This window comes from Neofelis nebulosa, chromosome 17, assembly GCF_028018385.1.
Source record: "Neofelis nebulosa isolate mNeoNeb1 chromosome 17, mNeoNeb1.pri, whole genome shotgun sequence".
Lineage (NCBI taxonomy): Eukaryota > Metazoa > Chordata > Mammalia > Carnivora > Felidae > Neofelis > Neofelis nebulosa.
Window position 1 is genome coordinate 9,809,670 of NC_080798.1, and position 16,198 is coordinate 9,825,867.

The 16,198-nt window shown below is 44.4% G+C and overlaps 1 protein-coding gene across 1 annotated transcript; it reads left to right on the forward strand.

Annotated features, from left to right (window-relative positions):
- The first annotated feature begins 5,456 nt into the window (after nucleotides 1-5,456).
- On the forward strand, nucleotides 5,457-15,645 carry BSPH1 (binder of sperm protein homolog 1). The gene is made up of 3 exons (XM_058708922.1): nucleotides 5,457-5,529; nucleotides 14,552-14,683; nucleotides 15,278-15,645. The coding sequence occupies exons 1-3, from the start codon at nucleotides 5,457-5,459 to the stop codon at nucleotides 15,418-15,420; spliced, it is 348 nt and encodes a 115-aa protein (XP_058564905.1). The 3' UTR covers nucleotides 15,421-15,645.
- The last annotated feature ends 553 nt before the right edge of the window (nucleotides 15,646-16,198 follow it).

The following is a 16,198-nucleotide window of genomic DNA, read 5'->3' on the forward strand; positions in this document are numbered from 1 at the left end:
AGGCCCATAAAATTCAATCATGTGTTTATTAATGGGATCTTTCAGGGACGGGGTCATGGGCAAGAATATTAATGAACAGAGAAGAAAGTGCCCCTGGATATGAGGCTACCAGGAAGTGGACAGGTTTTACCTGAATAATGAAAAACGAAGGGCCCTAGAATTTTCCAGTGAGAAAGGAAGCGTGGGAGAATCAAAAACACCAGCTCTCTGAAACACATCATCTAATCTTTCCTCATTTTTAAGAAGTTTATTTGTTCATGTTTTATTTATGTTAATGTTTATTTGTTTTTGAGTGAGTGGGGGAGGGGCGGACAGAGAGGGAGACACAGAATCTGAAGTGGGCTCCAGGTTCTGAGCTGTCAGCACAGAGCCCCATGCAGGGCTTGAACTCACAAACAGTGAGATCATGATCTGAGCCAAAGCCAGTCACTCAACCCACTGAGCCACCCAGGTGTCTCTAAACGTTTATTTATTTATTTTGAGAGAGAGAGAGAGCACACAGGGGAGGGGCAGAGACAGAGGGAGAGAGAGAATCTCAAGCACTGTCAGCGTGGAGCCTGACGCGGGGCTCAAACTCACGAATGGTGAGATTGTGACCTGAGCCAAAATCAAGAGTTAGATGCTTAACCGACTGAGCCACCCAGGAGCCCCTAATTTTTCATTTTTAAATTCTATCCTACAATTCTGAAAACTCTGTAAGAAGTCCACAGCCCTGTCCTGGTATCTTTCAGGATTGACACCATAGAGATTTACCAAATATTGCAATTGATCACAGGTAGGACTCCTTGGTTTTACAGATGAGGAAATGGAGGCACAGATGTGCCCAGGGACTTGCCAAAAGCCATATAGCAAGCAGGCGGGGACAGTGGGACTTGGAGCAGCTGAGGTTGGGATCTCATTTTATTGTCATTTTGGTGACAGTTTCTCATTGCATAGGTTTGGGAGTTTTCTAGATAAGAGGCTTTGAGGTCTTCGTTTCCTGACTTGACAGCCTCCTTCCCATCATTTACTTCCTGTCTCTGCCTCCTTCCTATCATCTACTTCCTGTCTCTGCCTCCTTCCTGTCATCTACTTCCTGTCTCTGCCTCCTTCCCATCATCTACTTCCTGTCTCTGTCTCCATCTGTCCTTCTTTCTCTGTGTCTTGGAGATCCACTCTCTCCCAACCTCTTGTACCATCTTTCCTCCCCCTCTCCCTTTTTCTTCCCACCCTGTCTGCTTTTTCCTCTTCTTTATCTCCCTGGGTCTCTGGGTTTGTTCTCTCTCTGTGTGTCATTCTGACCTGAATGTCTCACTATGTATGCATATATATGTATACACTTATGGGCATGTATGTGTTAGTGTCTATGTGTGTCCATAAATATGTGCATGTGGCTCTGCCCCTCCTCTTTCTTTTTTTTTAGTCCATCAGCCTGCCTCTCTTTCTTCCTCAACCGCTCCTTATTTTTTAAATTTTTATGTTTTTATTTTTTTCTAATTTTTTTCAATGTTTATTTTTGAGAAAGACAAAGCATGAGTGGGGGCGGGGTAGAGAAAGAAGGAGACACAGAATCTGAAGCAGGCTCCAGGCCCTGAGCTGTCAGCACAGAGCCCAATGCAGGGCTCAAACTCACCCGGACCACGAGATCATGACCTGAGCCAAAGTCAGAAGCTCAACCGACTAAGCCACCCAGGCACCCCTTTAATTTTTATTTTTTTTTTAAATTTTTTTTTTCAACGTTTTTTATTTATTTTTGGGACAGAGAGAGACAGAGCATGAACGGGGGAGGGGCAGAGAGAGAGGGAGACACAGAATCGGAAACAGGCTCCAGGCTCCGAGCCATCAGCCCAGAGCCTGACGCGGGGCTCGAACTCACGGACCGCGAGATCGTGACCTGGCTGAAGTCGGACGCTCAACCGACTGCGCCACCCAGGCGCCCCTAATTTTTATTTTTTTTAGAAAGAGAGCACATGCATGAGTGGTGGGGAAAGGGGCAGAGAGAAAGAATCTGAAGCAGGCTCCATGCAGCCCAACGTGGCACTCGATCCCGCAACCCTGGGATCATGACCAGAGCCAAAATCAGACTCTCAACGAGTTGAGCCACCCAGATGCCCCTCAACCTATTTATTTTAAAATAGGAATGTGTATTGGAATCACCAGAGAGCTTTTAAGAATACAGACTCCCAGGTTCCAGCCTAGACCTATTAGCATTTGTATTTTTTTAACAGCTTTATTGAGGTAGAATTGGGCACAGTTTACTGTGCGATTACAAGTTTGGAGATTTGCATATACCTGTGAAACCATCACGACAATCTAGGTAATGACATCACCTCCAAAAGCTCCCTCCTGTCTCTTTCTGTTTGTTTTTGTATTTGTGTTTTTGCTTTGTGTGTAAGAACACTCAACATGAGATCTACCCTCTTTTTTAATGTTTTTTTTTTAATTTATTTTTGAGAGAGAGAAAGCATGAGAGGGGTAGAGAAGAGAGAGAGACCTGAGAGAGAAAGAATCTGGAAAGCCATTAGTTTTGTATAAAAAATTATTTATTAAGAACTTTCAGGGGCGCCTGGGTGGCTCACTCAGTTAAGCGTCTGACTTTGACTCAGGGCATGAGCTCACTGTCTGTGAGTTCGAGCCCCGTGTCAGGCTCTGTGCTGACAGCTTGGAGCCTGGAGGCTGCTTCGGATTCTGTGTCTCCCTCTCTCTCTCTGCCCACCCCCCTCAAAATCAATAAACATAATAATAAAAATTTTTTTTTTTAAAGTACCGACTCTCTTAGCAAAACAATAGCCAAAAGACCAACCACTCTTAGCCAAAGACCAACCACTATGTTGTGGAACATATTCTAGAACTGCCTTATCATATTTTGCTGAAAGGTGTTTCAAAAAGGAGACAAAGTGGTTATTGCACGTTTGCAGGCTACATACACAACAAAGACACTGGACACAGTATCTCCTGGCTCCCTGGATCACAAAGGGAAAACCACCCACGGCTGCCACCACCTTGCAGAGATGGTTATCCGGGTACAACAGAGGCGAAGATGTGACAAATTGCTGTGCTCCGAGATTGGAAGTATTCCTTGGAGGGAAATGTACAGTTTCAAGTCCCAGGAAGAAGAGAGAGTGGTTTTCATGAAATAAGTGTGTGGATGCCGATAGGAATCCCCAGATGCCAACTGCATTGTTCCACGGGAACATCTGTCGATCCAAGATTTGGGGATAAACTTTCTCAAGTGACTGTAGGAAGCAGTGTACGCAGACACCAGTGTTAGAAATAAGCAAAAGCAGCAACTGTTCCCAATTAGAATTGGAATTCAAAGCTCTTGAGTAGGTTTTTATTTCATTTATTTTTTTTATGTTTATGTATTTTTGAGAGCGAGAGTGAGAGAGCACAAGCGGGGGGAGGGGCAGAGAGAGAGGGAGACACAGAATCCGAACCAGGCTGAAGGCTCGGAGCTGTCAGCACAAAGCCCAACGCAGGGCTCGAACCCATGGACAGCAAGATCATGACCTGAGCAGAAGTCGGACGCTTAACCGACTGAACCACCCAGGGCAGCCTGGTTGGCTCAGAGGGTGGAGCGAGTGACTCTTGACCTCAGGGTTGTGAGTTGGAGCCCCACATTGGGTGCAGAGATTACTTTTTTTTAAGTCTTTAAAATTTTTGAAAAATGAACATAAAATCTATTGGGCAAGAGCAGAAGCCACCAGTTAAGAGCCTCTGATTTGCTGGCTCTTGACATTTTGGTGGCTGTCATTTGAGGTCAAGCCTTTCTTTTGTCATTTGTTCCAAAGGAAATCCTCGTCTTTACTGATGAGTAGAAAGGAGGCAATATGATGGATGTACTTTCAACTTAAAATATTAATGAAGGGGTGCCTGGTTGGCTCAGTTGGTTAGTCTGACTCTTGGTTTCGGCTCAGGTCATGATCTCATGGTTTGTGAGTTCAAGCCCTGCATTGGGCTCTGTGCTTACAGCTGGGAGCCTGCTTGGGATTCTCTCTCTCGGTCCCTCCCCTGTTCATTCTCTATCTCTCTCTCTCTCAAAAATAAATATATAGGGGGGCGCCTGGGTGGCGCAGTCGGTTAAGCGTCCGACTTCAGCCAGGTCACGATCTCACGGTCCGTGAGTTCGAGCCCCGCGTCAGGCTCTGGGCTGATGGCTCAGAGCCTGGAGCCTGTTTCAGATTCTGTGTCTCCCTCTCTCTCTGTCCCTCCCCCGTTCATGCTCTGTCTCTCTCTGTCCCAAAAATAAATAAACGTTGAAAAAAAAAATTAAAAAAAAATAAATAAATAAATATATAGGGGCGCCTGGGTGGCTCAGTCGGTTAAGCGGCCGACTTCAGCCAGGTCACGATCTCGCGGTCCGTGAGTTCGAGCCCCGCGTCGGGCTCTGTGCTGACGGCTCAGAGCCTGGAGCCTGTTTCAGATTCTGTGTCTCCCTCTCTCTCTGCCCCTCTCCTGGTTCATGCTGTGTCTCTCTCTGTCTCAAAAATAAACAAACATTAAAAAAAATTTTTAAATACAATTATAAAAAAAATAAAAAAATAAAAAAATATATATAAACATTTTCTAAAAAGGATATTAATAGAGACTGTCGGAGCCTGTGTTTCAGAATTCAGTCTTACTTTTCAGAGCTGTGAACTGTAGGGGACCCGTACACGTGGCATTGCCTATTCCTCAGAATTGCATTGGGTAGATCTCCCATTGGCCTCCCAGTGGCCCACTGGGTGGATCTCCATGGACCTCCAGAGAGCAGAATCCCGCACCAAAGGTTCATGGGGCGTGCGCAGGGATGCTTGTATCCGGGAGCAAATCTATGTCTCCAAACAGCCTCCCTGGGCCTCTCCGGTGGAGTCCTTGGGCCTGGCTTTCAAAGACCCATATAAGACCCATGTAAGAGCCAAGACTTGGATAAGTCTATACTGCTTCTGGGTCCTGGATGGTTGTGGCTGTGGAAACAACTTGAAATTCCTTGTCGTGACTCTCCTAATCCTTGTGTATTTCTTTTTCTGCATTTCCTTCTATGCGAGGCAGAGAGGTGGGGGGGGGGGAGGTGAAGAAGAGTGAGAGGGAAAGAGGAGGGGGGCTGAGAAGGGAAGGGGACCTTACGACAAGGAAGAGGAGGGGCGCCTGGGTGGTTCAGTCAGTTGAGCATCCGACTTCGTTTGGCTCGGGTCATGATCTTGCTGCCCATGGGTTCGAGCCCTGCGTCAGGCTCTGTGCTGATGGCTCAGAGCCTGGAGCCTGCTTCGGATTCTGTGTCTTCCTCTCTCTCTGCCCCTCCCCCACTCATGCTCTGTCTCTCTCTCTGTCAAAAAAAATAAACATTTAAAAAAATTTAAGGAAGAGGAGGAGAGAAGGAGGAGTCTGGGGATGCTGGAGAAAAAGAGGGGGAGGAGAAGGAGGAGGGACGAGCAGTGGTTGGGACTCTAAAATCCTGAGGATGAGCTGGTCAACCAGCAGTCCCTGAGAGGAGGAACATGGTCCTACACGTGGTGTTTTTACTGCTCTGGGTCTGCTGGCTTCACAGTGTGTTTGGTCAAGACTATGAAGGTGAGTAGCAATGTTCCAGCATCGGGGTGGACATTTAAAAACCAAGTCTTGGGGCGCCTGGGGGGCTCAGTCGGTTGGGCGCCCGACCGGCTCAGGTCATGATCTCACAGTTTGTGGGTTCGAGCCCCACATCGGGCTCTGTGCTGACAGCTCAGAGCCTGGAGCCTACTTCCGATTCTGTCTCTCCCTCTCTCTCTGCCCCTCCCCTGCTCGTGCTCTGTCTCTGTCTCTCTCTCTCTCTCTCTCAAAAATAAATAAGCATTAAAATATTTTAAGTGCCTTATTAGCATCTTTGAAAATGGAACTGAGTTTTGGCAAGTCTGTTTTAACCCTTTACCAAAATCCTGTGGCCTTCGACAGTTGTAAATAACACAATAAGAAACTTCATTATGGATGCATTTCTTACACATTTCATGGGAGTTACACATAGTTGTGAAACAATTTTTTTTTGTTTTTGCAAAATGGCAAAAAAAAAAAAAATGATGGTGTTGCATGTCCTATTTGTAAGTATTCTTCAGGACATCTTTGCCCTGAAACATAAATCAAATGCAGCATGGATAAATATTTTTTTAGAACAAGATGTCCTCAGTGTGACCATGACCACTGCTTTCTTTTCTTTTTTTTTTTTAATGTTTTTATTTATTTTTGAGAGAAAGAGACACAGAGTGAGCAGAGGAGGTGCAGAGAGAGAGATAGAGACAGGGAGACACAGAATCCAAAGCAAGGCTCCAGGCTCCGAGCTGTCAACAGAGAGCCCGACGTGGAGTTCCAACGCACAAACCGCGAGATCATGACCTGAGCCAAAGTCAGATGCTCAACCGACTGAGCCACCTCAGGGGGCCCCCACCACCTCTTTCTTATCTGTTAGAATGTTCGTTTTATGCTGCTGGGAGAATAACACTTTTGTCTCAGACGTGGATTCTTTTATGAGATATCACTTTTGTGGGTACATGAGAAAAAGAAAACATAAGCACAAGAAGCTGGCTAAGACGGTCCTAAAATTTCTCCCCTTTTGGTGCTGGGCCTCCTGAATTACCAACATCACATTTTCCCACTGTCTGGATGCCCACCAGAGTCTGGGTGATTGTAACACTTCTCAGAAGAATGCGCGTAAGAATGAAGACCCACCGGTTCTGGGCACCTTAGCTGGTCTTTCCATTTAACGTGGTGCTAAGTCTACTTCTGAGCCTTTGGAAATGTTTACTCACACTGTCCATCTCCCTTCGAAAGTATCTGTTTCCCGGAGGCTAAGAGGGCCCTGTGGTTGTCTCTAGGGGTTTCTTTTGAGCCCCTGACACACAGGCTACAAGTGTTGACGCTGTCCTTTGGCTACTGTCATAGGCACAATGACCTACATTGGCTACTGTGGGCACAATGACCACGTCCCCACGGCAACCCGGCCTGCGGGCAAGATGCCATCGGAAATAAGGGGCACTCTGATTCCAGAGACGAACCAGTAAAAGCGTTGCGTTTTAGCATCTTAGAAGGAATGAGATGGGTGGTTCGGATCCCGCCAGGCACACGGGATGGTGCAGACACTAAGTGGCGGGAGTGCCTCCATTCATGCTCCTGGCTAGTGGGAAGACAGGAGACAGATGAGCCCTACGAGCAGACCCCTCCCCCCACTCCCCGCATGCCCCTCATGAGAACGGAGATGTGGTTGACCTGGTGAGGCTTCACAGAGGGCTTGGTTGAGTGACCTTATTCCAGGACTAGAAATCTGCCATGCACGAAGTGTAATTTCCCCGCGGTTACGAGCTGTTGGGGTGCACTCAGGGATTAGGTGACACTGGGGTCCCTTTGGGGAGGACGGCACAGAGCCTGATGCAGGGCTCGAACACACGGAACCGTGAGACCATGGCCGGAGCCGAAACCAAGAGTGGGAGGCTCAACCGACTGAGCCACCCAGGTGCCCCTTAGCAAAGGTTTGCACTAAAATACGAATGTTGCATTGCAAGAGCCTTTATTATTTTTATCGGGGTGAGGCGGAACGATAGTCGGGCGCTCCTGGAGGCCCCCTACTGGCTGAGGGCTGAGCACCCTCCCACCCTCCTGTATTCCACCTCCCTCCTGCAAGGGGCTCCAAAGTCCCTCTCGCCACCACCACCCCCCCACCCCCACCCCGCCACCACCACTTGCCCTCTCTGGCTCCAGCCTGAGTTTCATCTGTGACCTCAGACAAGGTTCTGAGCCTCGGCTGCTCTGGAACAGGAGGAGAAGGATTCTTATTGCCCCCAGTACTCCAGGGATGCCACCCAGAATGGGCAAGGTTGAGAAGAGGGTTGCCTGGGGTGCCTGGGTGGCTCAGTCGGTTAACCTTCCAGCCTCAGCTCAGGTCATGATCTCATGGCTGGTGGGTTCGAGTCCCGAGTCCCGCGCGTCGGGCTCTGTACTGATGGCTCAGAGCCCAGAGCCCGCTTTGGATTCTATGTCTCCCTCTCTCTCTCTGCCCCTCCCCCACTTGTGCTCTGCCTCTCTCTGTCTCTCAAAAAATAAACGTTAAAAAAAAAAAAAGAAATGAGATCGCGAGATCACATGGCCATTCTATTTTTAATTTTTTGAGCAACCTCCCTACTGTTTTCCATTTTCCATAGCAGCTGCACTATTTTACATTCCCAGCACGAGTTCTCCATAATTCTTTGCTGTTATGATTAGATCAGGTTTTCTTTTAAAAATCTTTAACCTGTTGGGGCGCCTGGGTGGCGCAGTCGGTTAAGCGTCCGACTTCAGCCAGGTCACGATCTCGCGGCCCGTGAGTTCGAGCCCCGCGTCAGGCTCTGGGCCGATGGCTCGGAGCCTGGAGCCTGTTTCCGATTCTGTGTCTCCCTCTCTCTCTGCCCCTCCCCCGTTCATGCTCTGTCTCTCTCTGTCCCAAAAATAAATAAAAAAACGTTGAAAAAAAAATTTAAAAAAATAAAAATAAAAATAAAAAATAAAAATCTTTAACCCGTTGTATTATGGAAACGTTCCCACAGACTCAAAAGAATTGTCAATGTCCTCTCCCCCGTGGAGGGCAGACAGAATTTCTAGTGTTAAGCCGAATGGTGTGCTGGGTACTTGATGTGCATAATACATATGGTCCTCATAACAAGCCCACGAGGTAGGTACAATTAGCGCCCTCATTTTATAGAAGAGAATCTGAGGCACAGAGGGGTTGAGTCGTGTCCCCAGAGTCACACAGCTAGCTGGGGACAACTGAGCTAGAGATTTTGAGAAAGCATATTTCTTTAGCCACATCTCTTCACTGTCAATTTATATTCTGAATGTGTCCTCCAACTGGAATCCTTCCTGGTGATAGGTGTGAAAAAGTAAGTCATCTCGCATCGCCTTCTTTATGCCATGTTTCCTGCTCCCAGAAAAAAAAAAAAAAGTTTCATGTTTTATACAGGTTGTCAGTTCAACGGTTACAGGCAAAAACACATCCATTGAGATCCTGTCTCTGTTCCGATCTCAGAAAAGAGCGGTTGAAGATCTGCGAACAACAGACAATCCGTTTATGATGAAATGCCCTAGCACTTTCTGTGAGATTTCTTGTAATTTCAATACTTGCCCGATACCAGAGTCTCCTAAACTGGAATTCTGGAGCAGTTTCTAGTGGATATAAGTTCTCTATTGTTTGTGAAAATTAATTGCAAACTTGAACCTCATCAGGGAGAAAATAATAACGATTATCGTAAGGAAAGAAATCCTTTCTGCAATGAAAGAGTTGCCATATGGTACATGCTTGCTATGTGCCATGTACTGTGCAGAGCCCGGATGTATGTTTTTATTCAACCCTCATAACAAACCTGTGACTTTGACCTGCAAAGACCTTTCCTTAACAGATGCTAAAACTAATTTGATCTTATTCTAAAAACCAAGGACAGATCAGTAAATGTTTGCTTCCAGTGGTACCTTTCAGATAGTACTAAAAAGAAATAGAATAAAACAAAACAGAAAAGAACAGTGAAGGTGTAAAACATGTTTTCCCTCCTATATTGTGGTTTAGTTTTGTAGGAAGGTATGGAAAAAGTAAGTCATTTATTTTTGCCTACTTATTTTTTTAATTTTTATTTTATTTATTTTTGAGAAAGAGAAAGAGAGAGGGAGGGAGAATCCCAAACAGGCTGCACGCGATCAGTGCAGAGCCCAACTCGGGGCTCAAATCCACAAACGGTGAGATCATGACCTGAGCCAAAATCAAGAGTTGGATGCTCAACTGACTGAGCCACCCAGGCACCCCTGATTCTTTGTTTGTTTTAGAAATTGTTTTTGTTGTTCCTGTTCATTAACACTATTTGGAAAATACAGTTAAAGCAAAAGGAAAAATTTTAAATCACCCACAATAAGGGGCGCCTGAGTGGCTCAGTCAATTGAACGTCTGAATTCAGCTCAGGTCATGATCTCACAGTCCATGAGTTCAGCACCCCCATCGGGCTCTGTGCTGACAGCTCAGAGCCTGGAGCCTGCTTCAGATTCTGTGTCTCCCTCTCTCTGCCCCTCCCCGACTCATGCTCTGTCTCTCTGTCTCTCTCTGAAAAATAAACATTTTTTTAAAATGTTTTTTAAATCACCCACAATGACACTGACTATGACTACTGAAATGACTACTGAAAATAAGCATCACTGAAATTTTGATGCCTCTCCTTCAAAATATTATCCTTACTGGGATATAATTCAGTAAAATATTTGTGTTTTATTTTAAAGGTTAATCTAGTGAAATAAATATTTGTTTACAATTGTGTCTTTCAGATGACAATCTACCAGCTATAGGTGAGTTGATCAAAATTCTTTTATTAGAATTTTTTTTGAAATTTGGCAATAAAATTTAAAGTCGTTGAATATTATGCTTCTTCTCCTGGTGAGAAACTATATTTTTCATGAAAAACTGCTATTTTATGTTTTTATATATAAGATAAAGTATGGGGTGCCTGAGTGGCTCAGTCAGTTAAGGGTCCAACTCTTGATCTCAGCTCAGGCCTTGATCTCAAGGTTGTGAGTCTGAGCCCTGTGCTGGGATTTGTGCTGGGCATGAAGCCTACCAAAAAAAAAAAAAAAAAAAAAAAAAAAAGATATAGTACAATGTATGTTAAAAATAGTTGAGGAGGAGTACCTTAGTGGCTCAGTCAATTAAGCATCTAACTCTTGATTTCCACTCAGGTCATGATCCCACAGTTCATGGGATGGAGCCCCACCCTGCATCAGGCTCTGTGCTGGTGGCTCAGAGCCTGTTACTGGCCCAGAGCCAACTTGGGATTCTGTCTCTCCTCTCTCCCTGTGCCCCTCTCTCTCAAAAAACACATAAATAAACTTTAAAAAAATTGTTAAGGAAATGGGCTGAGATGGAGCCTGCTTAAGATTCTCTCTCCCTCTGCCCTTCTCTCTCGCTCGCATGCTTTCTCTCTCTCTCTAAAATAAATGAAATGAAAAAAACCTGTTGTAATAGTTAAGGAAAAAGAAGAGGAAAGCAATTATAATATTATTGTTAATTTTACTGTTTATATTTTTGAGTTTTCATCCCATACAATTTCATAATGTGATTTCCTTTTTTGGAAAAATAGAGTCTTAAAGGATGTAATGAAATAGAGAATGCCTTTTGTCACCTAAAGATGAAGTACACATGTTTTCTTATCTATTTCTATGCTCATCTTTGTTAATGCTTGCATGGTATTATAAAATTTTATTTTATTTTATTTTATTTTGTTTTGTTTTATTTTATTTTATTTTATTTTATTTTATTTTATTATTTTTTAAGTAGGCTTCATGCTCAGCATGGAGCCCAATACAGGGCTTGAACTCAAGACCCTGAGATCAAGACCTGAGCTGAGAACAAGTGTCAGACACTTAACTGACTGAACCACCCAGGTGCCCCTAAAGTTGTATTTTATTTTTAAATTCCCTTAGTGATTGGTACTTTTGGATTAATTTCTATTTGTGGAGCTATTATCAACCATGATGAAATAAACATTCTTTTGGGCTTTTTTTAAGTCTTATTTATTCATTTTGAGAGAGAGAGAGAGAATGAACAGGGGAAGGGCAGAGAGAGAGACAGAGAGAGAGAGAGAGAGAGAGAGAGAGAGAGAGAATCCCAAGCAGGCTTCATGCTGTCAGCACAGAGCCCAGTGTGGGGCTCAATCCCATGAAACATGAGATCATGACCAGAGCAGAAACCAAGAGTCAGACGCTTAACTGAGTGAGCCACCCAGGTGCCCCTGAAATGGACATTCTTAACCTCAATGTCATTCCCCCTGTCCAAAGCTCAGATGTGCCTATTGTGACCAGTACTAGTGAACACTGTGGGGATGATGGAATCTAACACGTGTGACATTGCAAAAAGGAAATAATATGTAAACCAGAGAAAATAACAAGTACAATTATTTTATATGAATGAGTACTTTATAGGAATGCCTAGGAAAACTAGGAAAGATTACTAGCTTCAAGAAGAGAGTGGCTGGATATAAGATAGATATACAGTAGTAAGTTGTTTTTCTCTATACTGGTGAGAATAAACTAGACACTGGTGGGAAAGGAAGTCATTCTATTTTACATCAATGACCAAAAGCACTTTGGAGTTATATCAGCAAGAAATCTCCAGGACTTAAAGTAAGTGATGAAATCACATTGAAGAACACAAAGCGAGTTGTAAATAATAGAAGAATCATGCCATGTTTTTGACTGGAAAGCATAAGAATTGGGAAATAAATGTCAGCTTCAAATTTTCTTTTTCAGACACTATAACTCACTTTCCGGAAGTCAAAGGTAAGTTGATCAGAAGATTTTTGCAATGAAAGTTCATTTCCTTATAATTTTATAAAAACAGGGAAAGCAGTGGGGTTTTTCCTGATAACATTTCTTTTTTCTCTTTTCATAAAATTTGATATAAGCAATTTGTAAACAGAAACAAAAACAAGAAATAGAGTCACCCCGAACTTTACTGGCATTTTACTGGCACTCTTTAATTTCTGCCAATATAACAGAAAATACCCGATTTTAAGATTCACAGAGGATGGGGCGCCTGGGTGGCTTGGTCGGTTAAGCGACCGACTTTGGCTCAGGTCATGATCTCACGGTCCGTGAGTTCGAGCCCCGTGTCGGGCTCTGTGCTGACAGCTCAGAACCTGGAGGCTGTTTCGGATTCTGTGTCTCCCTCTCTCTGACCCTCCCCTGTTCATGCTCTGTCTCTCTCTGTCACAAAAATAAATAAACGTTAAAAAAAAAAGATTCACAGAGGAAAAATGCCCAATAGTAATGAGGAATATTATACACAAAAAAGTGCTAGAGAAACATCTTGTATTATCAGATATTTAAACAAACCACAATTATTGCCATATAAATAGCATGGTGTCAGCCTAGAATGCATCAAATAATAAGTAATCTTTTCTGATGCTCCCTGGCTTCATATTTTTTTATGTTACCCTGGACCATCTATTTTATTTTTTTAATCTGTTATTTATTTATTTATTTATTTATTTATTTATTTATTTAAGTGTGGGCGGGAGCACATGGGAGAAGGGCAGAGGGACATAGAGAGAGAGAGAGAGAGAGAGAGAGAGAGAGAGAGAGAGAATCTCAAGCAGGCTCCACGCTTAGTACAGAGCCTGACACGGGGCTCAATCCCATGACCCTGGGATCATGACCTAAGCCAAAATCAAGAGTCAGACACTCAACTGACTGAGCCATCGAGGCACACCAACTGCACCATCTGTTTTAAAGGAAGACAGGAATCATCTGTTTTAAAGTCAAGTGTTTTAAAATTGTATAAATGCCTCCTGCTAATGAAAATCCGGGTGAAAGAGCACATTGGTAGGAAAGATGAGTCGCTATTGCCTTTTGAGAAAACAACTCCCAGCAGTGTTAACAATTCATGTGTGCTTTAACCTAATAATCTTGCTTTGGGAAGTCCATTCTGTAGAAACAGATGCTTCAATATGTAAGGATTTACATATATGAATGCTTGCCTCAGCTTCGTATGCAGAGGATAAACAATCTGAATAAGGGAAATATTGAATAAATTTGGCAAAATCCGTATCACAGACTCTGAATTGGCATTAGAAAGGAGCTAGAGCTACAAAGCTTTAAAAGGATACGTTGGATAACATTTTTGGCTTGAATCAATGGGTGGATAGAGAATGACTGTCATTCATAAGGGCAAATATAAGCAAGCAAGAAAGATAGCGAGTTCAATTCTAGATAAAGTTCTGGAAGCTGTCTTAAATGGAGGCCAGGAGTTCTAAAAATAAGGGGGGGAGAGGATATGTTGAAAAGGATTTTTGTGATATGCTGAGTTAGAAACTCAGGTTATGGGGACATCTGTGGCTCAGTCAGTTGAGCATCTGACTCTTGATTTCAGGTCAGGTCATGATCTCATGGTTTGTGAGTTCGAGTCCCATATTGGGCTCTGTCTGCACTGAGGGTGCAGAGACTGCTTCAGATTCTCTGTCTCCCTCTCTCTCTGCCCCTCCTCTACTCGTGCATGTGCTCTCTCTCTCTCAAAATAAATTATGGATATAAAGTGTGACTCATTTGGGGAGGGAGCAAAAAATCTGTGCATGTGTACCCCTACATATATATTATGTATAGTTATATATATGTTGGATGGATGGATGGATGGATGGAGATATATATATATATATATATATGCAGAAAAATCCATATATACATGCAGAAAAGTGTGGATAGAGATAAACCAGGCTATATACAGTGTGTCTGTGTGTGTGTGTGTGTGTGCACGCATGTATGTGAGAAGGTAAAGAAAAAAGACAGAGGGGAAATTGTTTAACAGACAAGTCTCAAATTTATGTTTCTAACCTTAGTATAGACTTCTGGAACTAGGGTCAAATGCTAAGCAAACCACCAACAGTGTCTATACCGTGGAGAAAAGTGGGACACGAGGTAGGGGTTTCAACAGCTCTGCTACTACGTGACCCACCAGAACCTCAGGCAGGGGCTCTGATTCTGGTGCAAGCAAGGGAGGATGAAAGTAATTTTGTAACATCTCAACTAACACCCCCAGAGAGGGACGAAGGATCTTTGTTTTCTCTAGATGGCAAGTGCGTCTTTCCATTCCAGTACAGAGGTGGGATATTCTATGACTGCATCAAGTTCAAGGCAAAACACAAGTGGTGCTCCCTAACTAAGACGTACCAAGGACAGTGGAAGTATTGCTCTGAAGAAGGTGAGTACCTTGCCTCTGCACACCTCAGGGCGGTGATCTTTTGTCGCCAGGGCTGAAGTCTGGGGAGACCCGCCAGAGGGTCCTGAGAAGGGAATCCACAGTCAATTACATTGCAAAAATAAGGTTTGTGCAGATCTCTGGCAGTGTGGAAGTCACAAGGCCCCCAAGACGTATGATGAGGGCTTCACCCACGTTACCTTGAAATGAAAACGTTTAGCAAAACCCCAATCCCCCACCAACATTTCAGAGTAGATGGTGCTGAGCGGAATGGTGTGTGTGGGCGCACGCGTCTGTGTGATGGCAAAGAGGAGGTACAAAACAGAAAGATTTCTTTTTTTTTTTTTCAACGTTTTTTATTTATTTTTGGGACAGAGAGAGACAGAGCATGAACGGGGGAGGGGCAGAGAGAGAGGGAGACACAGAATCGGAAACAGGCTCCAGGCTCCGAGCCATCAGCCCAGAGCCCGACGCAGGGCTCGAACTCACGGACCGCGAGATCGTGACCTGGCTGAAGTCGGACGCTTAACCGACTGCGCCACCCAGGCGCCCCAAAACAGAAAGATTTCTTATCCTGATTGCTTCTCTCCTCTGTAGACTTTGCAAAATGCGTGTTTCCCTTCTGGTACAGACGCCTTATCTACCGCGAATGCACTGAAGACGGGGACGCGTTTGGGAGAAAATGGTGCTCGCTGACCCAGAATTATAACAAGGACAAGGTCTGGAAATATTGTGACTGATGGCGACACTTCCTGGGAGGGGCATGAGGAGGGTCTAATCGTTCCCAGGGGAAATAAATGTCCAGTTTCTTTTGTGAAAGGAGGAGGTAGGACTCTCCTTAAAAACGTTTTTTGTTTTTGTTCTTGTTTTTTTCTGAGCTATGATCTGGCTGTAAATAGCTCGGGGTTTTGGTCGTGGATTATGGATGATGGGGTTTTTATATGGAAACTTCTATTGTAGCCTCAGCACTTTTACTTACTAACTGGGTTAAATTTGGCCTTGTTTTTTGAGAGAGAGAGAGAGAGAGAGAGAGAGAGAGAGAGAAAGAGAGAATCCCAAACAGGCTCTATGTTCAGCATGACCCTGACCTGGGGCTCAATCTCACCACCCTGGGATCATGACCTGAGCCGAAATCAAGAGTCAAGGGCTCAACCGACTGAACCTCCCAGGCGCCCCTGCTTTGTCATTCTAAATCATTGTCCCTTAGAGGGAAAATAGAGGTCTCTACATTAAAAACAACACTCCGTGGGGCGCCTGGGTGGCTCGGTCGGTTAAGCGTCCGACTTCGGCTCAGGTCATGATTTCACGGTTCATAGTTTCAAGCCCCGCGTCCGGCTCTGTGCTGACGGCTTGGAGCCCGGAGCCTGCTTCTGATTCTGTGTCTCCCTCTCTCTCTGCCCCTCCCCTGCTCGTGCTCTGTCTCTCTCTCTCTCTCTGTCAAAACTAAAAATAAACATTTAAAAAAATTAATAAAAACAACACTCCTTGATGAATTTTCAGATCCTTGCCTGTTCAGAT

Coding starts and splice junctions, on each gene's coding strand:
- BSPH1 (XM_058708922.1), top strand. CDS start 5,457: ATGGTCCTACACGTGGTGTTTTTACTGCTCTGGGTCTGCTGGCTTCAC. Junction 5,530..14,551: donor GTTTGGTCAAGACTATGAAG/GTGAGTAGCAAT, acceptor TGTTTTCTCTAG/ATGGCAAGTGCGTCTTTCCA. Junction 14,684..15,277: donor GAAGTATTGCTCTGAAGAAG/GTGAGTACCTTG, acceptor TCTCCTCTGTAG/ACTTTGCAAAATGCGTGTTT.